Raw genomic sequence first — 17,132 nt, 5'->3', positions numbered from 1 at the left:
TTTGTTTGTCATCAGCATAATTGGTAAACAATTATAGGCAGTAAACGTGGGCGGATTTTGATCAAACTCGGGTGGTACTGTAGGTACATCTTGTGACCTAGTGCTTTGGAAATTGTGATGGTTGCTAGGGACGCTTTGGTTCCCTAGCAACAACCGAAAAACCTTCAAAATCGGTACCGTTCACACGAAATCAATTCCGAAAGCCATTATCCCACGTAGGGTTATGAAATTTTGCACGAATGATCTACAGGTGATGCTCTATCAAATATATTCCGGTTTTTGTGATATATGGAATACTTTACCTGCAGCGCCCCCTACAATTAGGGTATGCGCGAAAATCGGCGAAAATTGAAGGCCCCCTAGCGACCAGGTGAGTGCATCGATACGAATGAAACTTTGCAGGTTCATGCTACTCAATGAGTACTACAACTTTGCCTCAGGACATATTGACCGATTTCGCTTTGGTCAGGGGTCAAACGTCAATTAGTGCAAAAATCTATAATATGCGAGAGCTGGAGATGCCTTCGCGCCAAATGCTCCTCCTCCTAGGGTTATGGTCGGATGGTCATGAAAATTCACACTAATCGTCGGGAATACATTGTGCACAAATGATCGAGCCGGATTTTCGATTTAGATCTTTGTTCACCCACAGCACCCCCTTCGAACTTTTGGGATTTCCGATTTCGAACTGCATTTTCGGTACTTTTCATTCAAATGGATACCGAGTAGTTATCAGTAGATGGAACTGGATGAGATTTGATATGCATAATGTTAAGGTGATTCCCTATCCGCTATATGACATCCATTTTGCTCTATATCTTATAGTTTCCATGCTCGGCGACCTATCGCTGCCTTCCGGCTTGTCTGTTTGTTTGTCTTTTTGTATAGACTGTAGAGGTTATTTCAAAAAGTTGTGGACGGTTCCAGATGAAATTTTGTGGACAGCTTGAGTGTGACAAGGACAAACTGATTAGATTTTGGTGAAGATCTGGATATGGCTACTACAAATTTTTTAAGTGATTCTTCACCATTGAGAGAGAGGGCCAAAAACGATATTGAGCACGATATCTCAAAAAGTTATGGATGGATTCGGATGAACGTTGGTGGACAGCTAGAGTGTGTGACAAGGACGAATTGATTAGATTTTGGTGACGATCCGAATCTGGATATGCATACGAGAATTATTTAATTTTAAGTGATTCTTCACCATTTAGAGATTGTGCTAAAAACATTACATAGCATGCTATTTCAAAAATGTAATGGGCCTGATATGTACTCGTGGGGGAGGTATGCGCTCCACCGAGTCCCCTTCTCGTTTTTCCTGTTTTGTCCTGATTTGTTGGCGTTAATGACGGCGTGGCTTCGTCATTGCGAGAGCAAATTCAGTCCTTAGCATTGAGTAAGGACTTCACCTGGAGCTCCGTTGTGGAATGTTGGAATGAAATCTCACCTTGTTATACCTTGCATCCCATACTCATGATCTTATCTCTCCTCGCCTGGATGCTCTTCTCTTCAATCCAAGTGCAGGCTGTTCCAGCCACCATTTCACGTTGCTTTTCAACTTTTCCTCTCTGATTACAAGTCCTTTCTCTATCCTTATCCCTCTTAGATCCTCATCCTGTCTGTATCTTCTGACTTACTATGCGCATTGGGCTGGCAGGATAGCTCGGGGTATGCGGACTCGACTTTTGAGCAGTTTAGCCTGGGTTTGAATCCTGACCCAGATGTAAATTGTCACCCTGGTATTTCACAAACAGGACGAGGGGTCAACGTGTCCGCTGCCCATTGGATAGATGCCAAGCCATCATAGGTCAGTAGTACCCATCTACCAGCATTGGTCGTTTGTGTACGTTAAACATCCCATGGTGTGTTTCGTGAAGAGTTGGTGAGTAATCTCTGGCACCCTGAATAAATTACAAATTCCTGCCTGGACTGCAGGTAGCCAGTGATTTTTGTCTCCAATTTTGTCTTGGGCCGATTTTTGTTCCACATCTTCACCAATGATCTTTATGATTCCCTGGACATCTTGCCAATTGCTGATGATTCCACCCTCTGCCGTATCATCTCTCATCCTTCAGACAGACAACAGCCTCTTCCCTCTCTCCAGACCTTGAAAGAATAAGTTGCTGGTCCAACACTTGGTAAACCAGTATTTCTTCAAACCTCAAACTTTTGGGCATCCCCAACAGGCATGAACTTTCTTGGGCAGACCATATTTCCAAAGAGGCCTCCAAAACCAGCCACTGACTGAGTATCCCTCTTCATGCAAGGTCTTGCCTTGGCAACCTACAAGACTACAAGGCCTTCATTCATACCTTGATGGTGCTGAATGTCTCGGCCTGTTACTCTCACATCGCAGGCAGGTGGTAGCCTCTCTGTATTCTAATGACCCATTTTCAGTGGATTTCAGTGCATCCTCTCCCCTCTCTTATTTCTGTCCCTCTTTGCAGTCCCAAAATGCAGGTTCACTGCTCACCTCCACTCATTTGTTCCTCCTTTTATTCGCATGTGGCACCAACTTCCCCAGTCTGTCCCCAGTCTCTTCAGTCCCATTCTTCCCTCCAGGGTTTCAAGACAGAGAATCTATCGGCTGAGCACCAAAAGGGGCCAAGAAACCAGAAATAGGCCAAAAGAGGCCTGGATGTTCTTTGGATCATACACCCTACAATCCTAATCAATTCTGATCCATTGTCCTCGTCTTCACCATCCTCATCTAACGATCAAGCCTGGGGTGGGCTTAACGGTTCAGGTGACTGGCTTAAGATCTCTTGAGTTCGAGCCCCTGTCGTTCCATCGAATAACACCAGATGGGTTGACTCAACCTGTAATCCTTCTGAGGTCGGCACAATGGGTATCAGCTTACTGGAAATAGGGACACTGCATCAGCAGCAATGATGCGACCAGCAGCCAGAGGGTGCGTACAAAATAATAAAAACCTACCGATCCATCTCCTTCAGGATTTTCACAACAGGTGCACTTGCAAGCACCGGTACACCTTTATGAATTCCCCTTAAACTGGCGAATGTTCAATACACAACAAATCTTTCACACAGCCACAGCTCATTCGTTCTAAGGTAGGTTGAGGTGCTGCTGCAAGGGTCGACCATTCGATGATGAGATAGTCTTCAAAAAATTTCACCCACTTCCTTGAGGAATGGAGATTTCAAGGTGTGGTACCCATACATATGCTTCAATGACGGGTAACTTGCGATGTAATACGTGACTTTCGAAATGACGTATCCATGCTAAACGACGCCTTTTGCGAGTGTGCTGTGTGAGTTTTCATTGACTCGGTTCTGCCTGCCAGGAACTTTTTTTGTACATTGTCGAGGCTCGTGGAAGAGCTAGACCCTGTCATCGCTCACGTGAAATCTGGGATTCAACTGCTCTTTTAACTATAATTTTCAGCATTTCGATTTAGAGGAAAGAGTGGCAATTTCAAAATTGACTATAATTGTTCTGTTCCTGAATGCAAATCGGACTCTCACGAGAAATATAGGAAATATTACTGATATCCGTGGAAGAGAGTCGAGATGAGTTCCTACCATTTCTCTCAATAAAATTGGTGAGCGACAACAGAGCTTATCAGCTTACACACACACACACACACACACACACACACACACACACACACACACACACACACACACACACACACACACACACACACACACACACACACACACACACACACACACACACACACACACACACACACACGTCTCCTTTCACCAATAGATGCAAAAATCTAATATAATTTCCCCTGTTGCCACAGAGCCAAACAAATATATATTTATAATGACACACAGCCCACACAACTCTCTTCCACCCCCCCTCCTCCCCTCCTTCAACCCCCCCCCCTACATTCCACCCAGTCATGATTAACAGTAAATATAATCATTTTGAACTTACCCTGTGCATCCACAAGCCTCAGATATGACCTTCCCATCAGTGTTAAGAAGTTTTAGGTGGAACTCCTATCTACGAACCTTTGGGTGTTTCATGAGCCCACGTCCTCGGGAGTTTTTGCGCTACGGAGCTGCAAGATATCAACGTTTTGGACGAGTTGATCAGAAAGTTGTCCAAACATTTGTTGTGCAGAGGCATACCCCTCTCTCTCTCGCAGGTACATTGCCAAGTATTTTTGGCTTCTTTAAAAGTTTTGAGAGCCGTTTCATGCTAAAATCCTTATCTGGCATGCACGATATACGTCCAGACCGCCCCGATGGACCTCGTCACCAGGGGTTTCTGTGCAGTTGGTGGTCGCAGCTCAGTTTTTGAAGTATTCGCAAAGAGTTAGTGTCCCAGTAGATTGACAGAATTGGGAGTTTGAGACTCGTAAAGCTGACAAACGCTTTACAGGAGTTCATGAGCTCAGAAGATAATGCACTGCATTGTTCCAAGTTCATTCGTATCTTTGACAACTTGCTCATCGTTCCTCGGACAGATAATAACCTTTTACTTTGCCATTTCCGACAGACGAAGCCACAGAGTCACAGCCGGTAAGAACATGAAGTCCTGAGAGTTCCGTTGCCCTATCCCCAGCAAGGTGATCAGCCAGCTTCTGTATATCTACAGCAGACGTCTCGGATTGTTTTCTGGTTTCTTTTCGTGCCTGTGTCGAAATACAACTTGCTAGGAAGTTATTTGTTGAAACCTACAGCCATGACTGACGACTTCAGTATCTGGGCTTCTCACGACAATCAGCTCGCTCTAGTATGGTGAAGCCCGAGATGGAAGTAGCACAAACCTCCTGATGAGTGCTCTCGAGCTCAGGAATTTCGACGACAATAGTGTTCGTCCCATCACTTTTAAAATTGAGTGGCACTCCAATGCCGTGTGTGTCACAACAAGTTCAAGTCCCTGGGGTTGTGCAGCATCGTCGTTCTTCGGCTCATTGCGTTTAAAGTCATCATTTAATTCCTTAACCACCTCCCGTGAACAGATCACGATACCTATTGTGACGTCGACGAGGGAAGGTGAAGAATCATCACACAAGATTCTGTTCCCAAAGATTCCTGTACCATGGTCCACTGAACGTGCATCGCCCGTGCGGAGATTGTGTACGTACTGGGATGCTGAATACGTGCTGATGTCCAGCTGTCTGTGCCATCACTGGATCGCAGCGAGGAGCACCGATCGAATCTGTAGTCTCACGACGAGTCAGATCTGCCCAGGTATGAACTATTCATTTATAGTATGAACAGTATACATGTTTTGCATTGACCGCGGGCCATACAGGTGTGACGCACTCACACACCTGGTTGTTATGGCGTCACTGTGGGTTTTTTCTTAATGTGTCGATCGTGATTTTTTTTTTTTTTTTGTAAAACGATTAGATTGTGATCCAAGCTCTCTGATCGTCTCCTTGTCATTGCGACACCAGACAGGGAGAAAAATTGTTATTCTGTGTTTGATATTTGTGTTTATTCTGTGTTTGATAAACAGGCGAAAGAATAACATGAACAAAACTACGTTTTCTACATAATCCTTCATCGCAAACGATTTTAACCTTTGAAACTGAACAAACAGGTTTACTTGCATTATGACGTCATTCGATGTTTGGACACGGACTTTCTGATCGAGCCTTAGGCAGCAAGTCGTATCATGGGCTGCTCTCCTTAGCACTCCCATCTGAACCTTTGGTATCGTGGTGCTGTGTGTGATCCCAAGTTAAAATCTCATTTGTTGTGGGAGAGTTACATCAATGAAAAACAATTGTTTTCTTTTTTTCTCAAAGTTTCTTCGACTGTCATCCCTGAAGACAATCATCTTACGATAATTCACCGTCTGTCTGTTCCCAGGTACCGCAAAAACGGCTCAACCGATCACAACCAATTTATGGGTGTGTAATCCTGGGACCCCTTGGAGTAAAATCGGCAGAAATAATAATAACATGACCCCCTTGACGACTCCTGTATGGAGCGGGTGCTTCGAGTTCAAGATAATTTGGATTGTACAACTCCACCCACCCACAACCTCACCACTCACAACTCCGCCCACCCACAACCTCACCACTCACAACTCCGCCCACCCACAACCTCGCCGCTCACAACTCCGCCCACCCACAACCCCGCCGCTCACAACTCCGCCCACCCACAACCTCGCCGCTCACAACTCCGCCCACCCACAACCTCGCCACTCACAACTCCGCCCACCCACAACCTCGCCGCTCACAACTCCGCCCACCCACAACCTCAACGCTCACAACTCCGCCCACCCACAACCTCGCCGCTCACAACTCCGCCCACACACAACCTCGCAGCTCACAACTCCGCCCACACAACCTCGCCGCTCACAACTCCGCCCACACACAACCTCGCCGCTCACAACTCCGCCCACCCACAACCTCGCCGCTCACAACTCCGCCCACCCACAACCTCGCCACTCACAACTCCGCCCACCCACAACCTCGCCGCTCACAACTCCGCCCACCCACAACCTCACCGCTCACAACTCCGCCCACCCACAACCTCGCCGCCCACAACTCCGCCCACCCACAACCTCACCACTCACAACTCCGCCCACCCACAACCTCGCCGCTCACAACTCCGCCCACCCACAACCCCGCCGCTCACAACTCCGCCCACCCACAACCTCGCCGCTCACAACCCCGCCGCTCACAACTCCGCCCACCCACAACCTCGCCGCTCACAACTCCGCCCACCCACAACCTCGCCGCTCACAACTCCGCCCACACAACCTCGCCGCTCACAACTCCGCCACCCACAACCTCCGCTCACAACTCCGCCCACCCACAACCGCTCACAACTCCGCCCACCCACAACCTCGCCGCTCACAACTCCGCCCACCCACAACCTCGCCGCTCACAACTCCGCCCACCCACCACCCCGCCGCTCACAACTCCGCCCACCCACAACCTCGCCGCTCACAACTCCGCCACCCACAACCTCGCCGCTCACAACTCCGCCCACCCACAACCCCGCCGCTTACAACTCCGCCCACCCACAACCTCGCCGCTCACAACTCCGCCCACCCACAACCTCGCCGCTCACAACTCCGCCCACCCACAACCTCGCCGCTCACAACTCCGCCCACCCACAACCTCCCCGCTCACAACTCCGCCCACCCACAACCTCGCCGCTCACAACTCCACCAACCCACAACCTCCCCGCTCACCACTCCCCCCACCCACAACGTCGCCGCTCACAACTCCACCAACCCACAACCTCACCACTCACAACTCCGCCCACCCACAACCTCGCCGCTCACAACTCCGCCCACCCACAACCTCGCCGCTCACAACTCCGCCCACCCACATCCTCGCCGCTCACAACCTCGCCACCCACAACCTCGCCGCTCACAACTCCGCCCACCCACAACCTCGCCGCTCACAACTCCGCCCACCCACATCCTCGCCGCTCACAACTCCGCCCACCCACAACCTCGCCGCCCACAACTCCGCCCCCCCACGTCCTCGCCGCTCACAACTCCGCCCACCCACACCCTCGCCGCTCACAACTCCGCCCACCCACAGCCTCGCCGCTCACAACTCCACCCACCCACAACCTCGCCGCTCACAACTCCGCCCACCCACAACCTTGCCGCTCACAACTCCGCCCACCCACAACCTCGCTGCTCACAACCCCGCCCACCCACAACCTCGCCGCTCACAACTCCGCCCACCCACAACCTCGCCGCTCACAACTCCACCCCCCCACAACCTTGACGCTCACAACTCCGCCCACCCACTACCTCGCCGCTCACAACTCCGCCCACCCACAACCTCGCCGCTCACAACTCCGCCCACCCACAACCTCGCCGCCCACAGGTCCGCCCCCCCACATCCTCGCCGCTCACAACTCCGCCCACCCACAACCTCGCCACTCACAACTCCACACACCCTCAAGCTCGCCGCTCACAACTCCGCCCACCCACAACCTTGCCGCTCACATCTCCGGAGACCCACAACCTTGCCGCTCACATCTCCGGCGACCCACAACCTCTCTGCCCACCCACAACCTCGCCGCTTATAACTCTGTCCACCCACAACCTCGCCGCTCACAACTCCACCCACCCACAACCTCGCCGCTCACAACTCCGCCCACCCACAACCTCGCCGCTCACAACTCCGCCCACCCACATCCTCGCCGCTCACAACTCCACCCACCCACAACCTCGCCGCTCACAACCCCCCCCACCCACAACCCCGCCGCCCACACCTCCGCCCACCCACAACCTCGCCGCTCACAACTCCGCCCACCCACATCCTCGCCGCTCACAACTCCGCCCACCCACAACCTCGCTGCTCACAACTCCGCCCACCCGCAACCTCGCCGCTCACAACTCCGCCCACCCACAACCTCGCCGCTCACAACTCCGCCCACCCACAACCTCGCCGCTCACAACTCCGCCCACCCACATCCTCGCCGCTCACAACTCCGCCCACCCACATCCTCGCTGCTCACAACTCCGCTCACCCACAACCTCACCGCTCACAACTCCGCCCACCCACAACCTCGCCGCTCACAACTCCGCCCACCCACATCCTCGCCGCTCACAACTCCGCCCACCCACAACCTCGCCACTCACAACTCCACACACCCTCAAGCTCGCCGCTCACAACTCCGCCCACCCACAACCTTGCCGCTCACATCTCCGGAGACCCACAACCTTGCCGCTCACATCTCCGGCGACCCACAACCTCTCTGCCCACCCACAGCCTCGCCGCTTATAACTCTGTCCACCCACAACCTCGCCGCTCACAACTCCACCCACCCACAACCTCGCCGCTCACAACTCCGCCCACCCACAACCTCGCCGCTCACAACTCCACCCACCCACAACGTCGCCGCTCACAACTCCGCCCACCCACAACCTCCCCGCTCACAACTCCCCCCACCCACAACCTCGCCGCTCACAACTCCGCTCACCCACATCCTCGCCGCTCACAACTCCGCCCACCCACAACCTCGCCGCTCACAACTCCACCCACCCACAACGTCGCCGCTCACAACTCCGCCCACCCACAACCTCGCCGCTCACAACTCCGCCCACCCACAACCTCGCCGCTCACAACTCCGCCCACCCACATCCTCGCTGCTCACAACTCCGCCCACCCACAACCTCACCGCTCACAACTCCGCCCACCCACAACCTCGCCGCTCACAACTCCGCCCACCCACAACCTCGCCGCTCACAACTCCGCCCACACACAACCTCGCCGCTCTCAACTCCGCCCACCCACAACCTCCCCACACACACCTCCGCCCACCCTCATCCTCGCTGCTCACAACACCCCCCACCCCCATCCCCACCGCTCACCACTCCGCCCACCCACAACCTCGCCGCTCACACCCCCGCCCACACACATCCTCGCCGCTCACAACTCCGCCCACCCACAACCTCGCCACTCACAACTCCACACACCCTCAAGCTCGCCGCTCACAACTCCGCCCACCCACAACCTTGCCGCTCACATCTCCGGCGACCCACAACCTCTCTGCCCACCCACAACCTCGCCGCTTATAACTCTGTCCACCCACAACCTCGCCGCTCACAACTCCACCCACCCACAACCTCGCCGCTCACAACTCCGCCCACCCACAACCTCTCCGCTCACAACTCCGCCCACCAACAACCTTGCCGCTCACAACTCCGCCCACCCACAACCTCGCTGCTCACAACTCCGCCCACACACAACTTCGCTGCTCACAACTCCGCCCACACACAACCTCTCCGCTCACAACTCCGCCCACCCACAACCTTTAAATGATTCTTCACCATTGGGAGAAAGGGACAAAAATGGTATCTAGCACGATATCTCAAAAAGTTGTGGACGGATTTGGATGAAACTTGGTGAACACGTTGTGTGTGTGTGACAAGAACGAATTGATTCGATTTTGGTGAAGATCCGGATCCGGATACAATAATTATTTAATTTAAAAAGTGATTCTTCACCATGAAGAGATAGGGCCAAAAACGATGACACAAAGCATGTTATTTCAAAAATATATTGGGCCCGATATGTTCTCGTGGATCGGGAATTACGTGGCGGAGGTGTGCGCTCTACCGAGTGCCCTTCCAGTTTACGGGTATTTTCGTTCACGGACATTTGGCGACGGTTTTGTGATTTTTTTTTTTCTGGGATATTGACTTGGAGTTGCATCAGTTTGCGAGATTTCAGCTTTCTACCCCACGTATAAAGCAGTAAACATCATATCAGTGAGTGAGTTAGTGGTTAGAAAGAGCTATATAAGATTACACAATGGCTTGTCTCCAGAACATCACAATGTCATTTTATAGTTGGATGCTTATCTGTCAAGACGGAAAATACATACAATAAAGAACCACCAAGACAATTTGAGTTCAACTGTTCATGAGCACACCACTTTCTGGCTACAAGCACACCACTTACTCAGGACTTGTCATAGGTTTCCATTTAGGATTCATGATCTGTCCCTCTAACAGGGCACGGCCATATTAAAATCTATCCCTCTACGTGTGCCATTGAAACAACACCGCTCAGTGCACAGTGACATCCAAAGTTTATTTCCCACAAAATCCAAACTTTCACTCTTCAGAACTCTTCAAACGATCGATGATGTAAGATGTGGCAAGTTCTTTGGGGATGGACACCGTCAGGCCTTCTGGTATTTCCTGATGCACACCACATCATCCATCGTGCACGTCTGCACCGCAAGGCACACAGAGAGATTGAGGAGTGATGTTATCACACATCATCACCAACCCAATTTAGAGCAGAAAATGTACTCACGGTGTGGCTAACGAGAGAAGTTGGATGGTGTCTAATGTGAGAATGACAAGACATGATGAACGATATGGCTCATGTGTGGCTAATGAGACACGATGGATAATATGGCTAATGTGTGATTATTGAGACACGATATTTAATATGGCGAATGTGTGACTAATGAGACACGACGGATGATATGGTTAATGTGTGACGAATGAGACACGATGGATGATGTGTGCTAATGAGACACGATGGATGATGTGGTTAATGTGTGACGAATGAGACACGATGGATGATGTGGTTAATGTGTGACTAATGAGACATGATGGATGATATGGTTAATGTGTGACTAATGAGACGATGGATGATGTGGTTAATGTGTGACTAATGAGACGATGGATGATGTGGTTAATGTGTGACGAATGAGACACGATGGATGATATGGTTAATGTGTGACTAATGAGACGATGGATGATGTGGTTAATGTGTGACTAATGAGACGATGGATGATGTGGTTAATGTGTGACGAATGAAACACGATGGAAAATATGGCTAATGTGTGGCTAATGAGACACGGTGGATGATATTGCTAATGTGTGACTAATGAGACACGATGGATAATATGGCTAATGAGACACGATGGATGATATGGATAATGTGTGGCTAATGAGACACGATGGATAATATGGTTAATGTGTGGCTAATGAGACATGATGGATGATATGGCTAATGTTTGGCTAATGAGACACGATGGATGATATGGTTAATGTGTGACTAATGAGACACAATGGATAATATGGTTAATGTCGGGCTGATAAGACATGATGGATGATATGGTTAATGTGCGACTAATGAGACACGATGGATAATATGGTTAATGTGTGGCGAATGAGACACGATGGACGATATGGCTAATGTGTGACTAATGAGACACGATTGATGATATGGCTCATGAGACACGATGGATAATATGGTTAATGTGTGACTAATGAGACACGATGGATGATGTGGTTAATGTGTGACTAATGAGACACGATGGATGATGTGGTTAATGTGTGGCTAATGAGACACGATGGATGATGTGGTTAATGTGTGGCGAATGAGACACGATGGATGATATGGCTAATGTGTGACTAACGAGACACGATTGATGATATGGCTAATGAGACACGATGGATGACATGGCTAATGTATGACTAATGAGACACGATGGATGATGTGGTTAATGTGTGGCTAATGAGACACGATGGATGATGTGGTTAATGTGTGGCGAATGAGACACGATGGATGATATGGCTAATGTGTGACTAACGAGACACGATTGATGATATGGCTAATGAGACACGATGGATGATATGGATAATGTGTGGCTAATGAGACACGATGGATAATATGGTTAATGTTTGGCTAATGAGACACGATGGATAATATGGTTAATGTGTGGCTGATGAGACATGATGGATGATATTGCTAATGTGTGACTAATGAGACACGGTGGATGATATGGATAATGTCTGGCTGATGAGACATGATGGATGATATGGCTAATGTTTGGCTAATGAGACACGATGGATGATATGGTTAATGTGTGACTAATGAGACACGATGGATGATATGGTTAATGTGTGGCGAATGAGACACGATGGATGATATGGCTAATGTGTGGCGAATGAGACACGATGGATGATCTGGCTAATGTGTGACTAATGAGACACGATGGATGACATGGCAAATGTGTGACTAATGAGACACGATGGATGATGTGGTTAATGTGTGGCTAATGAGACATGATGGATGATATGGCTAATGTGTGACTAATGAGACATGATGGTAAATATGGTTCATGTGTGGCTAATGAGACACGATGGATAATATGGTTAATGTGTGGCTAATGAGACATGATGGTAAATATGGTTCATGTGTGGCTAATGAGACACGATGGATGATATGGATTATGTGTGGCTAATGAGACACGATGCATAATATGGCTAATGTGTGACTAATGAGACATGATGGTAAATATGGTTCATGTGTGGCTAATGAGACACGATGGATAATATGGTTAATGTGTGGCTAATGAGACACGATGGACGATATGGCTCATGTGTGGCTACTAAGACACGATAGATGATGTGGTTAATATCTGACGAATGCGACACGATGGATAATATGGATTATGTGTGGCTAATGAGACACGATGGATGATATGGTTAATGTGTGCTCATGAGACACGATGGATGATATGGCTAATGTGTGACTAATGAGACACGATGGATGATATGGATTATGTGTGGCTAATGAGACACGATGGATAATATGGCTAATGTGTGGTTAATGAGACATGATGGATAATATGGCTAATGTGTGACTCATAAGACATGATGTGGTCAATGTGTGGCTTGGGAGACACGATGGATGATATGGTTAATGTGTGACTAATGAGACACAATGGATAATATGGTTAATGTGTGGCTCATGAGACATGATGGATAATGTGGCTCATGAGACACGATGGATGATATGGCTAATGTGTGACTAATGAGACACGATGGATAATATGGTTAATGTGTGACTAATGAGACATGATGTGGTCAATGTGTGGCTTGGGAGACACGATGGATGATATGGCTCATGAGACACTGTGGATAATATGAATAGTGTGTGGCTAATGAGAAACGATGGATAATGTGTGGCTTATGAGAAACCATGGATGATATGGCTAATGTGTGACTAGTGAGACACTGTGGATAATATGTATAATGTGTGGATAATGCGAAACGATGGATGATGTGGTTAATGTGTGGCGAATGAGACACAATTGATAATATGGTTGTGTGGTTAATGAGACACGGTGGATGATATGGTTAATGTGTGGCTGATGAGGCATGATGGATGATATGGCAAATGAGACATGATGGATGATATGGTTGTATAGCTACTGACACACAATGGATGATGTGGTCATGTGTGGATAACAAGACACGATAGATGATGTGGTTAGTGTGTGGATAATTAGACATGATGGATAATATGGCTAATGTGTGGCTAATGAGACACGATGGATGATATGGCTCATGTGTGACTAATGAGACACGATGGATGATGTGGTCAATGTGTGACTCGTGAGACACGATGGATAATATGGCTAATGTGTGGCTCATGAGACACGATGGATGATGTGGCTAATGTGTGGATACTGAGACACGATGGATGATGTGGTAATGAGACACGATGGATTATTCTGCTAATGTGTGACTAATGAGACACGATGGTTAATATGGCTAATGTGTGGCTAATAAGACATGATGGATGATGTGGCTAATGTGTGGCAACTGAGACACGATGGATGATGTGGTAATGTGTGACGAATGAGACACGATGGATAATGTGGTTAATGTGTGTCTTATGAGACACTGTGTGGTTATAAAATGATAGAAGAGGCATCCCTTGCTCCGTGCCTTGCTTCTGATTGTCTCTCAACTGTTGCCGCCCTCAGTCGTGATCTCAAACTCATCCTCCAATGAGGTTCCATCAACCTTATCTCCTTCAATCTTTCCAAAACTCAAATCCTCCTTTTATCCAGCAAGATCAACACAGCCGCCCCTCATTTTCTCCTGTCCGGCTGTACATTCCAGCAGTGCTCCTCACATCCTCAATATCACCAAATCTTCCCCCAACAAACATAGTTTCCTCTTCAGCACTCACAATTACATATTTCATCTCCCATCAGATTCTCACCCTCAACAACCCCCAAGTCAGGCCGGTGCTGGAATACTGCTCCCATATCTGGAGCTGCGTTCCTCCTTCAGTCATCAATATTCTAGGTGACGTCCAAGCCAAGGCTGTCCGATTGATTAATGATCTTACTTTGTCTAGCCAGCTCTAATCTTTGGCCCACCGTTGAGCAGTCTGTTCTTTGTGGCTCTTGCACAGCTATCACCAAAGTCAGTGCTCTGTCGAACTGTTTCTGTCCTTCCTCTTCTTCACTCCGTTCGTAACACCCGTCTACCTTATACTCGTCACCCTTTCTGTGTTACCGTAATCCTTCCCTGCGTACCAATCACCATACCTCCTCTTCCTTCCCCTGCACTCACTCTCTTCGGGACAGCCCCCCAGCAGTGTCCCCAACTTCTATCAACTTTAAACAATTCAAATTGCTGAATATCTGGCCTTTGGGACCATCAACAAGGTGACTCCAAAAAAGGTGGGCCCCAGGGAAAGTTTAATAACTTTAATATTATTGAATCAAACTCAACAAAATTTGCAGATCATATTCCTCACTCATAGTCAAGACACCATGGAAAAGTGCAGTTGTCTGCAATCAAATGTGACAATTTTACAATGAAATTACTGACGACGTCGATGGTTGATGATATGCTCGAAATGGGAACCATTTTGCTCAATGCGGAGTGCCAGACGTCGAACAAAGTTTTTGAGGACTTCTTTGCACTAAATTCTCCTCCAGTTTTTTTTTGCTGATGTTGAGTTATTGACGGCGGTGCCGAAGAGATTTATTGGGACTGCGGATGACTGAGTCAGCAACGGGCGACCGAGTCAGCAACGGCAGCGATTATTCTCGGATGACCTTCTTGATTATGGTCGGCCAGAGTAGCCTCCTCTCTTTGGTGATATACTTTTCAAGAGTGTGCCATGTTTCCTAAATGTTTTCACAAACCTTTGAATTCGAGACTTGCTGGGTGCTTTCCTTAAATGTGTGCAGAACAGGCCTCTCGTCTGTTGAAACGAATTTGTCGGCAGATAGTTTTCTACAGAAAATGACTTTTCTTCAGGTGTCCACAACATTGCGTGTGAATGTCACAGGTTCAAGAAACTTGGCAGACACACTCTCCCTTAACTCAGTTCAGACCTCCTGAAAAAATGAAAGACATTGAATGAAAATTGTGAAGGTTATTAAACTTTTCCCGGAATCCACTTTTTTGGGGTCACCCTGTATATAAGGTACCCAGTACCCCACCAAGACGTATGTATAACCAGTACCCCACCGCCACTCCTATGCACCAAGTACGTACGGGTCTGAATGTGCGTACATAATTAACAGATGGTTCTTTATATTATGTGTGAGTGGCTCTTACCAACACCATTTGATCGTCCACAATTTCTCGGACTATCTTGGTCTCCTTTCCATCCCATTTCTGCACCTGGATCAGTTTACCTCCGTCCAGCATGAAGTTAGTCTGTATGGGGAAAGGCAGGTCAATCGCGAGGTGAGTCTTTCACAAAGTACTGAACAAGCCTTCACCAACATGGCCATGATGACAATTTACAAAACGAACAGTGAGCATTCCTGATGGCATTCCACAGTTTTCTTGGACATCACTAGAATGTCCAACGTGGGCTCAGAAGAAACAAAGCTTGGTAGGGGAAGTCACAGGTTATTTAATTCATTTGTGTAGACAGTAGACCTTCCCCTCTTTTGTTACGCAGTCATCAACCAACCACGCTTGGCATTATAAAGAAACAACAAACTATGAGCAAAGTACATGTGCAGAATACATTTCTCGATCGGTGATTGTGCGCGAAAGGAAAAAAAGATCTTGGGTGGACCGATTGGTGCAAGATCCTGCCTTGGCATGTCGGTCGTCGAGCGTCAATTCATCGAACTCCTCTCCGAGGATGAAAGCGACCTCAGTGTCCTTAAACGTGCTCTTGGTCTGTATGGTGACATGCTCACCTTCTGTGCTGATCACCACAGTGGGTTTGGTGAGGTTACCCACTTTCCGCATGGCAATGTTCACACCTGCGAACAACGCACACCATTATCCCGGCTGGACCGTCGGTCATTTCAATAAGGATGGCAACATGTCCGATGCTATCTCCCTCTAATAGTATACCAAGGAACACGACACCATCACCATCCATTCCTACTCACCAATAGCCATCATGTACTCATCAAAATTTTGACTTTCCACGAAGGACCACGTTCCGCAGAATGGCTCCATCGTTACCTCGGGGCTGGAGGACTGCGTGCGAACTGGTTTCGGTGCAAGCCTCGACTTTTAAAAACATCAAGTCAGCGGTGACGTGACCATAAAGGGATTAGAATAATAAAGGGGACGGGATTGGTGTCCCAATTGGGATTCAGAACGGGACGCGGCCTTGGTGGGGACATGAGAGGCGGGGAGGGGGTGTTGGGATGCTCCGACACAGCAACCATTGATCTCCCCCCATTGTTCGCACAGAGAAGAGCTTCGAATCTCAATCCGTAGAGCGACAGTCTCGCCTGTGTGCAGAGTCGTGGTGACCGTCTCCACCACCCGTCATGGGCGGAGCCGGCACGACTATGAGCCATTCAGAGCGGTCTCTGGCTCGACCTTTCAATCCGGAGAGGGTTGTGCACCGTGGGAAAATCCACGAATGAAAACTCCTCTGGATAAAATAAGAATGGGTTAAACAA

At 48.7% G+C, this 17,132-nt stretch overlaps 2 protein-coding genes across 6 annotated transcripts in view; both read right to left on the bottom strand.

Annotated features, from left to right (window-relative positions):
- The window catches only part of LOC147013297 (transmembrane protease serine 11D-like), a 19,418-nt gene extending 14,167 nt beyond the window's left edge, over positions 1–5,251 (bottom strand). Inside the window, exon 1 of one of the 5 annotated variants that reach the window (XM_085854993.1) lies at positions 5,072–5,251. In XM_085854993.1, coding sequence (XP_085711119.1) covers positions 5,072–5,113 — 42 coding nt within the window. In that variant the 5' untranslated portion in view covers positions 5,114–5,251. The other 4 variants (XM_085854996.1, XM_085854995.1, XM_085854994.1 and 1 more) reach the window with 4 other exon arrangements.
- Positions 5,252–10,491: 5,240 nt separating this feature from the next.
- LOC147013296 (fatty acid-binding protein, brain-like) lies at positions 10,492–16,850 on the bottom strand. The gene is made up of 4 exons (XM_085854990.1): positions 16,608–16,850; positions 16,303–16,475; positions 15,811–15,912; positions 10,492–10,652 (listed from the first exon to the last, which is right to left on the bottom strand). Exons 1-4 carry the CDS (start codon positions 16,675–16,677, stop codon positions 10,602–10,604), a joined length of 396 nt encoding a protein of 131 aa, XP_085711116.1. The 5' UTR covers positions 16,678–16,850; the 3' UTR covers positions 10,492–10,601.
- Between the last annotated feature and the right edge of the window lie 282 nt (positions 16,851–17,132).

The sequence above is a fragment of the Eptatretus burgeri genome, chromosome 14 (assembly GCF_056783735.1).
Source record: "Eptatretus burgeri isolate ZD-2024b chromosome 14, Ebu_testis_v1, whole genome shotgun sequence".
In the NCBI taxonomy this organism is placed as follows: Eukaryota; Metazoa; Chordata; class Myxini; order Myxiniformes; family Myxinidae; genus Eptatretus; species Eptatretus burgeri.
Note: the sequence above shows the minus strand (reverse complement) of the source record. Positions and strands in the feature narration are given on the sequence as shown.